At 33.6% G+C, this 17,491-nt stretch overlaps 1 protein-coding gene across 1 annotated transcript in view; it reads right to left on the bottom strand.

Moving 5' to 3' along the window:
- Window positions 1-17,491, bottom strand: part of LOC134690812 (uncharacterized) — a 110,924-nt gene that overhangs the window by 1,550 nt on the left and 91,883 nt on the right. The window contains exons 12-19 of the mRNA XM_063550896.1: window positions 13,047-13,214; window positions 11,290-11,556; window positions 9,125-9,304; window positions 8,007-8,183; window positions 7,185-7,208; window positions 6,296-6,378; window positions 4,520-4,558; window positions 2,174-3,419 (exon numbers count right to left, since the gene is read on the bottom strand). Coding sequence (XP_063406966.1) covers window positions 2,174-3,419; window positions 4,520-4,558; window positions 6,296-6,378; window positions 7,185-7,208; window positions 8,007-8,183; window positions 9,125-9,304; window positions 11,290-11,556; window positions 13,047-13,214 — 2,184 coding nt within the window. The remainder of the gene's footprint in view (window positions 1-2,173; window positions 3,420-4,519; window positions 4,559-6,295; window positions 6,379-7,184; window positions 7,209-8,006; window positions 8,184-9,124; window positions 9,305-11,289; window positions 11,557-13,046; window positions 13,215-17,491) is intronic.

Genomic DNA, 17,491 nt, shown 5'->3' with positions numbered 1-17,491 from the left:
CTGAAAACGATTATTGAATTTTGCATCGAATATTTGATTTCATTATTTCATTATCATCAATGGATCAAATAGAAAAGGAAAATTAATCCCAAAATCCAAAAGTGAGAAGCTCAAATACATCAAACGAAAAGATAACAACTATCTTATTCCTGACTTGTTACAGGCATTTTCTAATGTTTTTCTATATTTGGTATACGTTTTACATTTGATTGTAACCAGATGCTCCGCAGGGCGCAGCTTTATACGACCGCAAAGGTCGAACCTTGAACAGTTGGGGCAAGTATGTTTACAACATTCAAGCTAGATACAGCTCTGCATTTGGATTGTGATTAAATATTTGACACAACATAGGTTTCTAACACAGAATGAATGTGGTGTAAGAACTTAAACTTAAAAACTTATAAATTTTAAATTGGACTTTTACCTATTACGGTCCAATTTTCAAAATCTAAATACATGGTTAGATTCAGCATATCAAAGAACCCCAAGAATTCATTTTTTGATGAAATCAAATAAAGTTCATATTTGGACCCTTTATACCTCAATGTGGACCAATTTGATAACCGGGCCCATATATCAAAAATCTAAATACATGGTTCGATTCAGCATATGTCAAGAACCCCAAGGATTCAATTTATGTTGAAATCAAACAAAGTTTATTTTGGACCACGATTTGGACCAACTAGTAAACTGGCCCCATAAGCAAAAATCTAAATACAGGTTTAGATTCTACATATCAAAGAACCCCCAAGGATTCAATTCTTCTTGAAATCAAACAAAGTTTAATTTTAGACCCCGATTTGGACCAATTTGAAACTGGGCCCATAACCAAAATTATAAGTACATGTCTAGATTCAACATAGCAAAGAACCCTAAGAATTCAATTTTTGTTAAAATCAAATTAAGTTTAATTTTTGACCGTTTGGACCATAATGTAGACTAATTTGAAAACGGGACCAAAAATTAAGAATCTACATACACAGTTAGAATTGGCATATCAAAGAACCCCAATTATTCAATTTTTGATGAAATCAAACAAAACAAAAAATAATTTTGGACCCAATGGGCCCCTAATTCCTAAAGTGTCGGGACTTAAACTCCCAAAAAATTTTCCCAACCTTCCTTTTATGGTCATAAACCTTGTGTTTAAATTTTAAAGATTTCTATTTACTTATACTGAAGTTATGGTGCTAAAACCAAGAAAAATGCTTATTTGGGACCTTTTTTGGCCCCTAATTCCTAAACTCCCGAAATCAATCCCAACCTTCCTTTTGTGTTCATAAACCTTATGTTAAAATTTCATAGATGTCTATTAACTTATACTAAAGTTATTGGGCGAAAACCAGGACAAATGCTTATTTAGGCCCTTTTTTGGCCCCTAATTCCTAAACTGTTAGGACCAAAACTCCCAAAATCAATTCCAATTTTCCTTTTGTTTTCATATTTCGCAGTGGTGGCTTGTCATGACTTTGTTTGAGCTTGTTTGTTTGCTTTTTGGCCTTGAAGGTTTGTCCTTAATATTTTATAATAAACTGCATTTATATTCAGATATCGCAGATCAAATTTATTCGTTCATAACTTCATAGTGTATTAATTTACGTTTTTTGATTAAGTAAAGCCTGCCAATTGATATTTTACCGTGTGATGTTATGCTTTTATTTCAGAAAAAGGGAGAAGGTTTGTTACCATTAAAATGTTAAATCCCGCTGCAAATGTTTGCAACTGTGCTAAGTTCGGAATCTGATGTACAGTAGTTGTCGTTTGTTTATGTAATTTATACGTGTTTCTCGTTTTTCGTTTACTATATATATTAGACCGTTGTTTTTCCCGTTTGAATGGTTTTATACTAGTAATTTTGGGGCCCTGTAGGGAGTTTTTAGCTTATTGTTCGGTGTAAGACAAGGCTCCGTGTTAAAGGCCGTACATTGACCTATAACGGTTTACTTTTTTTTAAATTGTTATTTGGATGGAGAGTTGTATCATTGGCACTCACACCACATCTTCCTATATCTATAAACCTTGTGTTTAAATTTCATACATTTCTATTTACTTAAACTAAAGTCATAGTGCAAAAAAAACAATGTGTCTTCGGACGACGACGACGACGACGACGCCGACAACGACGCCATCGTCATTCCAATATACGACCCCAAAAATTACGTTATTTACTTACCAAAGGTAATACCTTCCTCTGCATGGAGGAAATCGGTGGAGTTGGTGGTGGAATGAGTATTGATTTTGGAGGTAAGCCTGAGAGAGGAGGTTCGAATGTATTTTTCATTTCTTGAATAGAATCGGTTTTAGAAATAGTAGATGTACTACTAGAATTATGGGATCCGTTAGTTCTAACTGAGTGCAGTTCTTTCTCTGATAAAGACGAGGAACGTTTTATATTCGTCCTAAATTTACGTTTTACAGCTGCAAATATATCCGATGGAGTAAGAGCGGAAGGTGCTGCTGGTGACATAACCGACACTCCAGCTTTTGCAAGTGTCTTTTTCACCGATGAACTGTCTAAACTTATAGACCTTGTTGCTGCTTTTCTTTTCTTTTTATCACTTTTTGATTCCTTGACAGGAGAAAGTATATCATCTCCTTCTTGTAGCTGCACTTGGTCGTCTATATCAGAGGACAGATTTACATATACGTCAACATTTTCGTTTAACGAATTTTCAGACATAGTTTCGTCTTTGTCTTTTCCAATATTACCAACAATGCCTTCTTTTTCTCGTTTAGAAACACTATCATGACTCCGACTGCGACCAGGCCATGGGCGATGAACACTAGGTTCTGAAACATTATCAGCGAAAAATTGTCGTCTTGCAGTTTTAGGCGTGACGGTTTCTGCACTAGCAGATAAAGCGTTTTTCGAGGGTACTATATGAGTAACCGGAATTGGTGTTAAATTCTGCTGAAAACTACAATGTGTCGTTGTCTCTAGTGAAACAGGAGAATGTGGTAAACTAGATTGAGCACTTTCCTGAGGAGACATCTTTATTGCTTTCAAAAGACAGGTGTCAATAGAGATACTTTTTGGAATTGGTCTTACAGTCGATGCTTTATTTGTTTCTTTTGAATATCTTGTAACTGTTTGTGAAGACGAAAGTGTTGAATTTATGCAACGCGGAAGTAAAAAGCTCGGCGGAGGATCCGGGAACTTTGTCGTGAGTCCCTGTTCCTTGTGAACTGTTGACATGATGTTGTGTCTTCTGTCGGCCATTGAACCCATTTGGATACCAGGGAGAATTTCTTCTGTTTCTTCTCTCATATTCGAACCACTAACGCTTCTTTGGTATTTTATTGGACTGTCTGGTGTAATAGGTCCATACTTTTGCTTCAGGAATTCAAGCTCTTTAGTTCCCAATGTTTCAGTAACAAAATCTTCTTTCAGAGAGTCGAGTTCAGAACTCGACAGACTCCTGCAATATACATATACTCATAAAAATTTGTAAACCTTTTTAGATTCAATTAGTTAGAACAAAAACAAAGCTCATGATACTTTTGTTACTGATAGAACAAATATAAATATGCTTCTTTCCCGTAAAAAAGATGCGAATCTGTAATTAATAAAAATTATTCAGTATGTTCATAACAGATTAGACAAGAATGAAATAATTCTAAGAGGAACCTGCATTATAGTGTCAATACTGATAAGTTGTTTCATGACTTTATTTCCTTTTATAATATCCTGGAGAAAAAATTACTGATTGTAACTAAATATTGGAAACTAACTTATTTCGTTGTGATCTAGATCTACTGTCACCCACAAAATAATTCAAAATAAGGCACAATGAAGAGATATCAACCGTTGAATCTTGTAATTTAGAAATAAAAAAATCAGTTTGAAAGTATTTGTTTAAAAAATATACCCTGATTTGGGTTTTTTCTCAATCGATTGATGAATTTCGAACAGCGGTATACTACTGTTGCCTTAATTTATTTATATACCGCCTGAAGTTAACATAAAACAATAAACGGTTCGTTAACGTTTGACTGCCCAGGCAGAGCCAAGATTAGAAATAATTTGATATAAATGTAAATGGGAATACGTTCAATTCTTTAAGTATGAAAAAAATCCAATTTTCATTCCAAAAATATAGTTTGCAAATACAAAATAAGCGCATATTAGATAAGCGACAGATTATTACATGTCTTTGTAAATTAGCAAAAAAGCAATCTCACATTCAACTACATGAATTCAAGGATTAACAAAGCAGTGTTAGTTACTGATCCTTGACTATGCATGTCTTCGACCAGAAAGGTTAAGCATTAATTACATTTGTTAGAAGACAGCAAAATGTCACTGCAAATAAAATGGCACTTTATTTTTAAAAATAAGAAAAAGCCTGCATTTCACAATCACTCGCATTTCCGCACGCAACAATTTGCTATTTGAAAACCGATTTTAACTAGTGCAGCGCATTCTCTGTAAGATATTTTGGTATATATTTATATATATGTGAGTTTATAATCTTTATACAGTATTGCAAGACTTGTATATTCTCACAGATCTACAAACCTTATGTTGCGTTCGTGGTTTTCGCAATTTGTTGAAGAACTGAAAATTGTGTACGCACAAAATGATTGGAAACGAATATCTCATGTTACATTATAAAATCTGATAGGAAAATCATTGTTTGGTATGTCTGTTATTTTGTCCGTCAACTGGCGAGTAATCAGTTTAAAAAGTAATCAAAGGTACTAGGCTTATAATCTAATGCGCAAGACGCGCGTTTCACAAGACTCATCAGGGACATTCAGATCAAAATAGGTTTTAAGGTGGTACCCAACACTTTCCCTAAAATTAATTTGGCTCGTTTAATTTTCATAAAATTTAAAACAAAGTATTTAATTTGACCCTTTTACAAAAATATTAAATATTCAAAAAAATTGAACCAAGCGTTTTATCAGAAAAATTACACTGGTTATATAGCAGTTTGACAAACACTAATTTTGATCATAGAGAAGCTTTACATTGCCTTCACAATGCAACGTAATTAAAACGTTTAGCTGATATTACAGAGTTATCTCCCTGTAGTGTTAGGTACCCCCTTAAGCAAGACAAGTACAAAGTTGAAGCGTATCGAGGAACCAAAATCCCCAAAAGTTGTGCTAAATACGGCGTAGGTAAACAGAAACCGTGTCATTGCAAAATAAATTAAGATAGAGATAGCTAGAATATTGACACCAAACGCAAATTCTTTATTATAGTGTAGTAAAGAGAAATTACAATAGATACTCATTTTATGATATCTCATTTGATAATTATTTTCTTAACAATTTAGTTTTACTTTCATTTAATCTGGTGCCATTTTGTTGTTTTCAGCGTTCTTCATACATGACCACCCATTTTGGAAATACAACAATAAGCTAGTAGCATAAACTTCGGTACTGGCATGAAAATACGGATTTGTTGTGTTATTAAAATTTGCTGTTACAAAATCTTAGAAATTGTTATAAATTAAGGAATGTATCTCCCTCATGCAAAGCTCTGATTCCTTTCACGAATTTGGCTATACTTTTTGGACCTTTTAGATTATAGCTCTTCATCTTTTATATATGCTTTGGATTTCAAATATTTTGGCCACGAGCATCACTGAAGAGACATGTATTGTCGAAATGCGCATCTGGTGCAAAAAAATTGGTACCGTTGATTTTATTTTTATAAACAAAATACAGCATGCCATTTTTATTGGCTGACGACTTTAACATTGATTTTAGATAATGTTTATTGTTTAAATCCTCTAAGCACAATATGGTTTCCTCAATGTATCAAACTACAGTAAAAAATGTACGACAGTTATTATCAATGGCTGGCTTTTAAATCACGAAACTAAATGAAAAGGAAACTTCAATACGGACGATACTTTGTTATAAAAACGTTTGGCTGAATACACACATTATTGTAACAATATAATGATTAATAATTTTAACTGTTCAAGTCAACACTTTATTCTTGACATAACTGATGCGTCAACTGACCGGTTAACCCACAATGACACAAACTGAAGTGTCAGCGGCCAAGTTTACAAACCAATAATCTATATGTTGAAATCTACACATTTGCTTTTGTATTCCAATTTTAATTCTATAAGAACCCTATGGCAGCATTCGTTTGTATCGCGCATGAATACAAAACAGTGAAATTGACAGCGTGTTCCCATAAGTTACGAAAGCTTTGTCGGCAATTTATGCTATCAAACTAAACGCCAATTTAAAAATTGTAAACAGACCAATCCCATTCAGATGTTTACAGATATGCAATTCATATCTGATTTATTAGTATGGAACCTACCTTCTCATTTGTTTGCGTTGTTCTTCAGATATATCTCTGGGCCGAGCAATGTTTTCAGCTGCAAAGTGTATTTCCTTCAATGCCTGAAAGTTGAAATAAAACTATCCATGTTTTAAATTATCTACTTGGTTTCTTTCCCCTTTCCCAGTATTATGTTTAAGGTAATAATACACCATTAGATTGTATGGGCGCAGCCATTTTATGAGCATAACATGGTATTTAGAAGTAAGGGTATGGCTAATACTGATTGGTTGATATGTTCGCCCGTTGTTTTTTTTTACTATTAGAGATTTTGTGCATTCTGCATTATATCATACGCCAAACAAATAATTGTCCGTAGCCCAAACGGAAATGAGATGTCTTTTTAACGCTAGGACGAGACACGTATTTTTAAGTGCATAAGAGATAAGTATATATTACGTTAAGAAAAGCAACGCGAACCTATATGTTTTGGACCAACAAAAAATTGTCTGAATAACTTTCGTGTAATTATAGCAAGGTCTATTTAATAAATCAAAAGTGACAAACTGTTATGACACCAACTGTGTGAATGAGACGACTACTTGTATATTGCTGTTATTCATTTCTAAGTTATGCAACAGGCTTACTGAACATTCAAAGATTGAAATAAAAAAACAACTCCTATCGCGTTTATAATAGACAAACGACAGTCATATTGGACAAAATGTGTCCCGCTGTAACCAGCTAGCGGGGTAACATGGGGTATGCTCATTTGATAATTTTTGGTTTTTACACTTTTTTCCCCTCTTTTTCCAATTTTAAGCACTTTTTAACATTATATATTGTATATTAAGCATCCCCACTTTTCACCTTTGTATCGCACCTCTCAAATGTGTCTACCCCCTTTAAAAGAGTGATAATGACATACCTCTTTGATGTAGTTTAACACAACCTAAAGTTAAAAAAAACATATTAAGAGAAACAAATATTGTTATGAAGGGAGGGTATAAATCAACAAATATACCTTAATAAATGTTATATGTCAGAGTGTGCTGTTAACCAACTGAAGTAAATTGGAAGTAATATTTTAGTGAGTAGTATGGTTATCATAATATGTTAAGTGTACAATTTACGTTACATCCTCCTTATCTCGAACTCGGCTTGTTGCATTGATTCACAACTGTATTGGTACTTAACACAAACACAAAGCGACGAAATAAACTATTAAAAAAGAAAATGTGTAGCATATCAGTGCACAAGATATTAAAATGATCCATTCGGGGCAGTGTGCTGCTTGTCATTTTGTTAGGTCATAAAATAACATAAATTATCCTTCGTGTTTTTACGGTGTTCGCCAAAATAGTTTAATCAATCCTCAGTTTAAGCAAATTAGAGGGTTGATTCATTTAACTGTTCCAATTGGTTGGTATTATACAGCATAGAAAGCGAACCAACGGTCAAACAGAGTGTTTAATGTACAGTATTTATCCACTGTCAGCCGGAGTACAAAAAAGGAGAGTTAAACCCTTAAACTGAATCTTGAGTTATTGAATAACATGAAAACAGTGAACATTTGAACATTTCTGATCCCAATGACTACGTTTCTACATATACATATATAAAGCGATTGCGATCTTTTACGTTTGAACGTTTTTTTAAACGCAGAGAAAGAAAAGCGCATCGGCCAAGTGAAATTCATAGAGTCATTTTTATTTGTTAAATGTCATGTGACTAGTGTCATGTGACTTACGTCATTTATACGTTGTCTTATGTCTTCTGTGTGGATTGCAGTCTCTTCAGACGCTGCAGCTCCAACGTCTCCTTTTGTCTCAAGTGTCTCAAGTCTTTGTTCTAGTTCATTGTCAGATACCTCGACATTATTCTCTGATGCCACTACAATTGATGCTAGTTCACGGAGTCTTGTCAACTGCAAAAGAGAAGTCGATCAGATTGGTTGGTTAACATATTATGTGATCTCTTATAATCATTTTTAAAATGATAAAAGAGGATGAAATAATACTTTTAAAAACATGATGTTTACCTGTGACCACGTATACGGAGAGATATAATAAATGGTTAATGTCAGATCATCATCGGAACCGGCGATTGACAAAAAAAAATTCAAACAAGGACACATTAGTCTCTTCAGTATTTTATCATTTCGAAAATAAATATACTTATCATTGCTTGCAGAATATTTATCTACAGTAATACCTATCTTCATTTCACAAACCATTTTGTTTAACTAGATAATAGGTTAATTTGGACTGAGACATTTATTTCACCGAGGTAATGTTATGTTACACAAAAACATCTTTTCATTTCAAGATAAGGGTTTATTAAGAAAAAAAGGTTCAAACATAACATTGTAGACATTCGCCATGATTAAGACCGAAAAAAACTAAAAATATGTATTTATATACCAATAATTTGACAATTATTTGAGAAGCTTTGAGAACTATTTACACCACTGGGTCGATGCCACCGCTGGTGGACGTTTCGTCCCCGAAGGTATCACCAGCCCAGTAGTCAGAACTGCGGTGTTGACATGAATATCAATTATGTGGTCATTTTTATAAATTTCCTGTTTACAAAATTTTATTTTTTTCGAAAAGCTAAAGATTTTCTTATCCCAGGAATAGATTACCTTAGCCGTATTTGGCACATTTTTTTGGAATTTTGGATCCTCAATGCTCTTCAACTTCGTACTTGTTTGGCTTTATAAATATTTTGATATGAGCGTCACTGATGAGTCTTATGTACATGTAGACGGCGCGTCTGGCGTACTAAATTATAATCCTGGTACCTTTGAGAACTATTCCTAATATTTTCTTGGACTTTTTATTCATAATATACAAATATATTTACCCCGCTCAACACATCTTCCATCATTCTCTGGTCTCGTTTATGTTGTCTTCTCATCTCCCCAAGACGTCGAACTAAGTCAGCCTGGTCTTTGAGTGAAGATTCGTGTTCTTTCTCTGCCTTGTCTTTAACTTCCTTCAACCTCCGTTCTAAATCACACAATTGTTCATCTCTTGTCCCTGACTGTAATATTAACAAAAATTGTATGGCACTTTTTTGAAAGGATCTTTAAGAATGAACGCTATCTTAAAGAAAGTTTCACCACTATTATACAGCAACAGTATGTTCTTTACTGTCTTTGAATAATAAAATAGAAACGGGGTTTTAAAAAATGATTGTCTGAGATCAGCTACTTTGGTTAGTATCATATATACCAACGGAAACTTTATCAACGGTTATTGACTATTTAGCGTAAACAAAAGAAAAACACAAAACTAAGTTAAAAAAAGCATATATATCAATAGGTCTGACTTCATTAATCTTTTCTAACATCTGGTTAACGTCCAATGCAATATCCAAATACTATAGGTGTTAAAAAAACTGAAAACACAATGGAAAAAACAAACTAGAGGCTCTAAAGAGCCTGTATCGCTCACCTTGGTAGATGTGAATATTAAACAAAAGAAGCAGATGGATTCATGACAAAATTTTGTTTTGGTGATGGTGATGTGTTTGTACATCTTTCTTTATTGAACATTTTTGCTGCTTACACTTATCTCTATCTATAATGAACTTTGCCCAGTAGTTTCAGTGGAAAATGTTAGTACAAATTTACCAATTTTATGACAATTGTTTAAAATTGACCATAAAGGACAATAACTCCTTAGGGGTTCAATTGACCATTTCAGTCATGTTGAATTATTTGAAGATCTTACTTTGCTGAACATTATTGCTGTTTACAGGTTATCTCTATCTATAATAGTATTCAAGATAGTAACCAAAAACAGTAAAATTTCTTTAAAATTACCAATTTAGGGTCAGCAACCCAACAACAGGTTCTCCGATTTATCTGAAAATTTAAGGGCAGATAGATCGTCACATGATAAACAATTTTACTCTGTCAGATTTGCTCTAAATGCTTTGATTTTTGAGTTATTAGACAAAAACTGCATTTTCTCTTATGTTCTATTTTTAGCCGTGGCGGCAATCTTAGTTGGTTGACCAGGTCACGGGACACATTTTGTTTAAACCAGATAACCCAATGATGAGTGTGGCAAAGTTTGGAATAATTTGGCCCAGTAGTTTCAAAGGAGGAGATTTTTGTAAAAGATTACAAAGATTTACGAAAAATTGTCAAAAATTGACTATAAAGGGCAATAACTCTTGAAGGGATCAACTGATCATTTCGGTCATGTTGACTTATTTGTAAATCTTACTTTGCTGAACATTATTTCTGTTTAAAGTTTATCTCTATCTATAATTAATATTCAAGATAATAACTAAAAACAGTAAAATTCCCATAAAATTATCAATTCAGGGGCAGCAACCCATCAACGGGTTCTCTGGTTCATCTGAAAATTTCAGGACAGATAGATCTTAACCTGATGAACAATTTAAACCCCAGGTCAGATTTGCTGTAAATGCTTTGGTTTTTGATTTATAACCCAAAAACCGCATTTTACCCCTATGTTTTATTTTGAGCCATGGCGGCCATCTTGGTTGGTTGACCGGGTCACCGGACAGATTTTTGAAACTAGATACCCCAATGATGATTGTGGCCAAGTTTGGTAAAATTTGGCATGGTAGTTTCATAGAAGATTTTTATAAAACTTAACGACGACAGACGCAGGACGACGACGGACGCAGGACGACGGACGACGGACGCCAAGTGATGGGAAAAGCTCACTTGGCTCTTCGGGCCAGTTGAGCTTAAAACGATGGAAAACAATAACTTACACTAAACAGTTCATGTAAACCTACAGACATGGCTTTCGATGTGTTGGCTTTGAGCGCTCCTGATGAACGTAAATGCAAAAAAAGAAGCCTCAGACGCATACAAATAGTGTGACATTGAACAAAAACCTAAAATAAGTGGAGTTAATTTTGGTATATAGATATAAGAAGATGTGGTAGAAGTGCCAATGAGACAACTCTCCATCAAAGTTACAATTTGTAAAAGTAAGTAAACCATTAAAGGTGCTCCGGAAGGGTTAGTAGTAGACAGTTACCTTTGACTGCTGTTCTCGGTGGTTTATTTGCTCTTCGTCAAGTTGTTTTCGAAGAACCCTAAGTTGTTCTAACAAAGCTCGTTTTTCATGAAGCCGTTCGTCGTCTCGACCCTTGAGCTGCTGTTGTAGATCCATGGCTAGATTGTGTGCCTCTGAGAGGAGACGTTTCTGTTCTGCTCTTTCTCTGTTCCAAGCCACCTCCATTCTAGACTGCATGTCCTTTGTTCTTGACTGAGCATTGTTTATCATGGCTAGTCGTTCCTCAAGCTGCAAAGACAAGATAGTTATCAAAGGTACCAGTATTATAATCTTGTACGCCAGACGCGCGTTTCTTTTACGTAAGACTCATCAGTGACGCTCATATCAAAATAGTTATAAATCCAAATAAGTACAAAGTTAAATAGCATTGAGAATCCAAAATTATCATTTCATTCATAGGAACTCATTTATACTTTACTATAAGATTGCCTTATTACACAATGACTTGATGAAGGTCAAATTTCACCTTCAAAAACAGAGAAAATAGCGAGGCTAGTAATTTTAGATTCTCCTTCACTTAATGAATATTGTTTATATCCTGTAATTTAGCATTGACCTTACATTTCCTATCATTATTTTTTTTCATAATAAACACAGCTTGACTAAAAGGCAGACCGCGTTGAGGTGATTTTTTATTTGTTATAAAGACATAATATAGGGAAATGCCATTTTGTTTCTCTTTTGATTGATACTAAGAATAGTTGGTGGTCTGCCATGATAGTAACAACATCAAGTTAATTATTAAGAACTAAAATATGTCAGCTTTAAGAAGAGTGAAAGGTAATCTTTTATGGAATGTTTTCTGTGAAATTAAGACTTGAGACCCCAATCAAATTTATTATTCAAATAATGGACTGTTGTTTTCATAGGTTCATATATTTCATCTGTATTCAGGCCGAGAAATTGCTTTTAATTGCCAATTGGAAAACAACAATTAGAGATGAAGAAAAAAAAGTCGAATATCAAAAGATATATTCAAACTCACTAGTCGAAGACATACAAACGAGTAACACCATAGTAAAAAACGAAAAATTAATTTAATACTAGTATGATTGGAAAAAAAAACGACGCCTCATTGTTAGTTATTTCTCACTATTTAAATTGTTTTCATTGGTCATATACCGTCAATACAAAAAATATTGCGTACATCTTTTATGGCGATTGATGCAGAATCGACACACCTGAGATACATGTATGTGTTATTTATTTAGTGATTTCGATAAAAGATACGCAGAGAAAATGTTGTCAACAGATTTAGTCTCGTTAACATGTTTTGACAAGACAAATATTATTTGATAATATTAGAATTAAAGCAGTACAAAAACAAGAATGTATCCCAAGTACACGGATGTCCCATCCGCAATATCATTCTCTATGTTCAGTGGACCGTGAAAATGGGATAAAATCTCTAATTCGGTTTTTATACTAGAAAGATCATATCATAGGGAACATGTTCACTAAGTTTCAAGTTAATCAGACTTTCATCCAAAACTACCTCGACCAAAAATTTTAACATAAAGCGGGACAGACGAATGAACGGACGAATGGACAAAGGGACAGACGGACGAACGGACAACGAGCTGACAAAGGAACAGACGGACGGACGAACGAACGGACAAAGGAACAAACGGCCGGACAGACGGACGGACTAACGGACGCCCGGACCAGACAACATAAAGTCCATAAATTGGGCATACTAAAACAAAACATTTACTTACTTGATTGATTTTGCTTTGTTTATTCGATCTTTCTATTTCCCACTCCGATCTTTGCGCTGTGATTTTGTCAACAAGTTCAGCACGTTCGTACTCCTGGTCCTCGAGCTGACGCTTTAGAGACTCCACTTTCTTCTGTAAATCCATAGCTAGATCACGTGCTCCTTCAAGCTAGAATTAAAGAAACACTAGATATAAGAAGATGTGGTATGAGTTCCAATTAGATAATTCTCCATCCAAGTCACAATTTATAAAAGTATATAAAAAAGAAGATGTGGTATGATAACAGATGTGGTATGATAAAATTAAACCAGTATAGGTCAAAGTACGGTCTTCAACACGGAGCCTTGACTCACACCGAACAGCAAGCTATAAAAGTCCCCAGAAATGACTAGTGCAAAACTATTCAAATGTGAAAACCAACGGTCTGATCTATATTTAAAAAGTCATGTAACTTGTCATCTTGTTTTCCTGAAATGAAGGTTTTTTTTGTTGTTGTAAATTCCATTCTACATAACTTAATACAATGCAAAAAAAATGTTTCTACGCAAAATAAAAAACAAAGAAACAAACAGCTGATTATTTTTTTTTCTAAGTTTCTTTCAATATTACTTAATAAAATTAGCCTGCGAGAAACGAGACAAATTAAAGGCTTTTAAAACACTTACTTTTATTGTTTTGGAATATAACTCTAAAGTGAGTCAGTGTTAATGTCCTTAGTTTGGTTTACTTCCTTTCAACATTGCCTAATCAAATAAGTGCAAGAGAAAGTTTCAAAACAAACAAATGCGTTAAAAACACTTACTTTTATGTTTTTAGATTATAACTGTAAAGTGAATCACTGTTTGAAAGATACCACAATTGTCATGGGGATGTATTGCGTGTTTTGGTATATCAATTGAGGTCATAAAAACATTGAATATTAATTATAACTTATCGGGGTTATCAGTTTTACTGAACAAGTGATGAAATATCGAAGATTGATGAGTGTCATGATAATACAATACCCCATTTATCTTATAATGTTTTGTAAGGCACGATGCTACAGATATGATGATGGATGAGGGTCATGATAATACAATACCCCATCTATCTTATAATGTTTTGTAAGGCACGATGCTACAGATATGATAACACACAAATTTCTCAAAACAATGACCAATGATGGTGGATGAGGGTCATGATAATACAATACCCCATCTACCTTATAATGTTTTGTAAGGCACGATGCTACAGATATGATAACACACAAATTTCTCAAAACAATGACCAATGATGGTGGATGAGGGTCATGATAATACAATACCCCATTTATCTTATAATGTTAAGTAAGGCACGATGCTACAGATATGATAGCACACAAATTTCTCAAAACAATAGTTGGGGACCAATGATGATGGATGAGGGTCATGATAATACAATACCCCATTTATCTTATAATGTTTTATAAGGCACGATGCTACAGATATGATAACACACAAATTTCTCAAAACAATGACCAATGATGGTGGATGAGGGTCATGATAATACAATACCCCATCTACCTTATAATGTTTTGTAAGGCACGATGCTACAGATATGATAACACACAAATTTCTCAAAACAATGACCAATGATGGTGGATGAGGGTCATGATAATACAATACCCCATTTATCTTATAATGTTTTGTAAGGCACGCTGCTACAGATATGATAGCACACAACTTTCTCAAAACAATAGTTGGGGACCAATGATTATGGATGAGGGTCATGATAATACAATACCCCATTTATCTAATAATTTTTTGTAAGGCACGATGCTACAGATATGATAGCACACAAATTTCTCAAAACAATAGTTGGGGACCAATGATGATGGATGAGTGTCATGATAATACAATACCCCATTTATCTTATAATGTTTAGTAAGGCACGATGCTACAGATATGATAGCACACAAATTTCTCAAAACAAAAGTGGGGGACCAATGATGATGGATGAGGGTCATGATAATACAATACCCCATTTATCTTATAATGTTTTGTAATGCACGATGCTACAGATATGATATCACACAAATTTCTCAAAACAATAGTTGGGGACCAATGATTATGGATGAGGGTCATGATAATACAATACCCCATCTATCTTATAATGTTTTATAAGGCACGATGCTACAGATATGATAGCACACAAATTTCTCAAAACAATAGTTGGGGACCAATGATGATGGATGAGGGTCATGATAATACAATACCCCATTTATCTTATAATGTTTTGTAAGGCACGATGCTACAGATATGATAGCACACAAATTTCCCAAAACAATAGTTGGGGACCAATGATGATGGATGAGGGTCATGATAATACAATACCCCATTTATCTTATAATGTTTTGTAATGCATGATGCTACAGATATGATAACACACAACTTTCTCAAAACATTGGGGGATGGAACCAGAAGGCATCTCTCGATTTATCGTTTTCTTAGTAGTGTTCCACAAAGAGAAAAAAAATAATTAGAATTGAATGCTTCTTTCTGTAAATTTATTGGGATGCAAAAGCGTTGACCGAAGTACATTTTGTATGTAGATGGATTCGCCTTATTCAAAAATGTGCGCACGGTCAATGCTTTTACAACCATATATGATTACTAAACGAATCATTCAATACTAATAATTGCATTATTCTGCAAGGATCACAAAAACACGATTTCGTTAAATCACCTGTCACTTTACCGTTAAGCTCGATTCGTCATTATTGTTACATTTCATTATGAAATGAAAGTTAATTTCAGGATGACGCAAGATTGATGTTAGCCTACCAAAATAAGGTACAAAAATGTATTACAATGAAACATACATGTTATGCAGTTATATGTCGATAGGAACAAAAAATCGAGGTAAAATTTGTCATTGGTCTCTTTTATACAAAAATCTTTTTTTTTCCTTCAGCGTTTTGACAAACAACAAAATATAGTAAAGAAAATAATTTGCGTTAATTGTCTTTCTCTATTAAAAAATAATATATAATTTGGCAGCATGAAATAAGACACATAGAATGCAATATATGTATTTACAATACAATCTGATTTAATTAAATACAAAATGTACATGAGCCGAGGAAGAAAAAAGCAAGATGGAGCGTTTCTCCTATTTCATGGCTATTATCTTATAAATCTATAAAATAATTAACATGACAAAAAATACAAAATATTATTATTGCAAATGCATTTCATACCTTCGAAACTTGTTCCTATGTCCTCTAAACAATAATTGCAGTATACATACTGATATATAATTATATGGTAGACAACAGACGGAAGACATTATAGCAGAGATGTTTGAATGGCAAACACAGAAATGATAGAATTCAACACATTATTTTGTCTTGTATTTAACCTAGTTTTGTATTAGAGTATTTTTCATTACAGAAAGACTAAACATGTAACAGTCATTAACCAATATATCTGTCCAGAACAGATTATCGCTCTCATTCAGGGTTAATTCAATTATGTTGGAAATAAGATTAAGACATTCTCATCTCGTATTTTTATCGTGTTAATTATTGTGAAAGTAAACAAAATTAGCTTCAAAGCAGAGAAATTGTACGAAACACAACGTTTCCATCATTTGCCTTGGCTCTGTAATGTTTTTTACAATTTGGCCGTATATATACATAAGGCATGATTATATGAAACAGAATTTTTTTGGAACAAATCATATATCCATAGAATTTGATATGTATTCCTTTTTCATACAAATAAGAATAGACATTACGTGTATATTACCTCATTTAATGATCAGTAATTTGTATTCTGGTTATTGATTCTTTTATTTATTTACTGGTACTGTATTTTTTTTCTTCAGTACGATACAAGAAAGAGTTTCCTATTTTTTTATATATATTTTCAAATATGAACATAAGGAGGTGTGGTATTGTTGCCATTGAGACATCCATCCACCAAATTTCAAATGAAGTGAATGTATGCAAATATAAGCAATTTAACGGCCTAATCTCCAGAAGATTATACATCTTCGAGTTTCAAATGTTTGGCTTTGAGCGTTCCTGGTGAAGATTAATCCAGAAAAGCATTTCGGACGCAAGAAATCTTAAACGTGTTGTTTTCCATTTTTTACATCACTGGGTCGATAGCTCTGAACTGACATGATTTAACTAACTTTACTAAAATCGTCCGTTTATAAATTTTGAAATTATTAAGAAACTAAGGTTCAACTCCCTCAGGCAAAGTTGGCTTTAGATGAATTTGGCTATATTTTTTTTTTTTTTGGGGGGGGGGTGTATTTTTTACATATAGCTCTTCAACGGTTTCGGTACTTATTCATTTTCGTATATCAATTGTTTGGCTTTGAGCGTTTCTGATTCCCGATGAAGGTGAATCCAGAAAAGTGGTTCGGACGCGTGAAATCAAACGTGTTGTTTTCAATTTTTTATCATATTAAGATAC

Source organism: Mytilus trossulus, chromosome 11, assembly GCF_036588685.1.
Source record: "Mytilus trossulus isolate FHL-02 chromosome 11, PNRI_Mtr1.1.1.hap1, whole genome shotgun sequence".
NCBI classification, from domain to species: domain Eukaryota; kingdom Metazoa; phylum Mollusca; class Bivalvia; order Mytilida; family Mytilidae; genus Mytilus; species Mytilus trossulus.
This window is presented reverse-complemented; position numbering and strand designations above follow the sequence as displayed.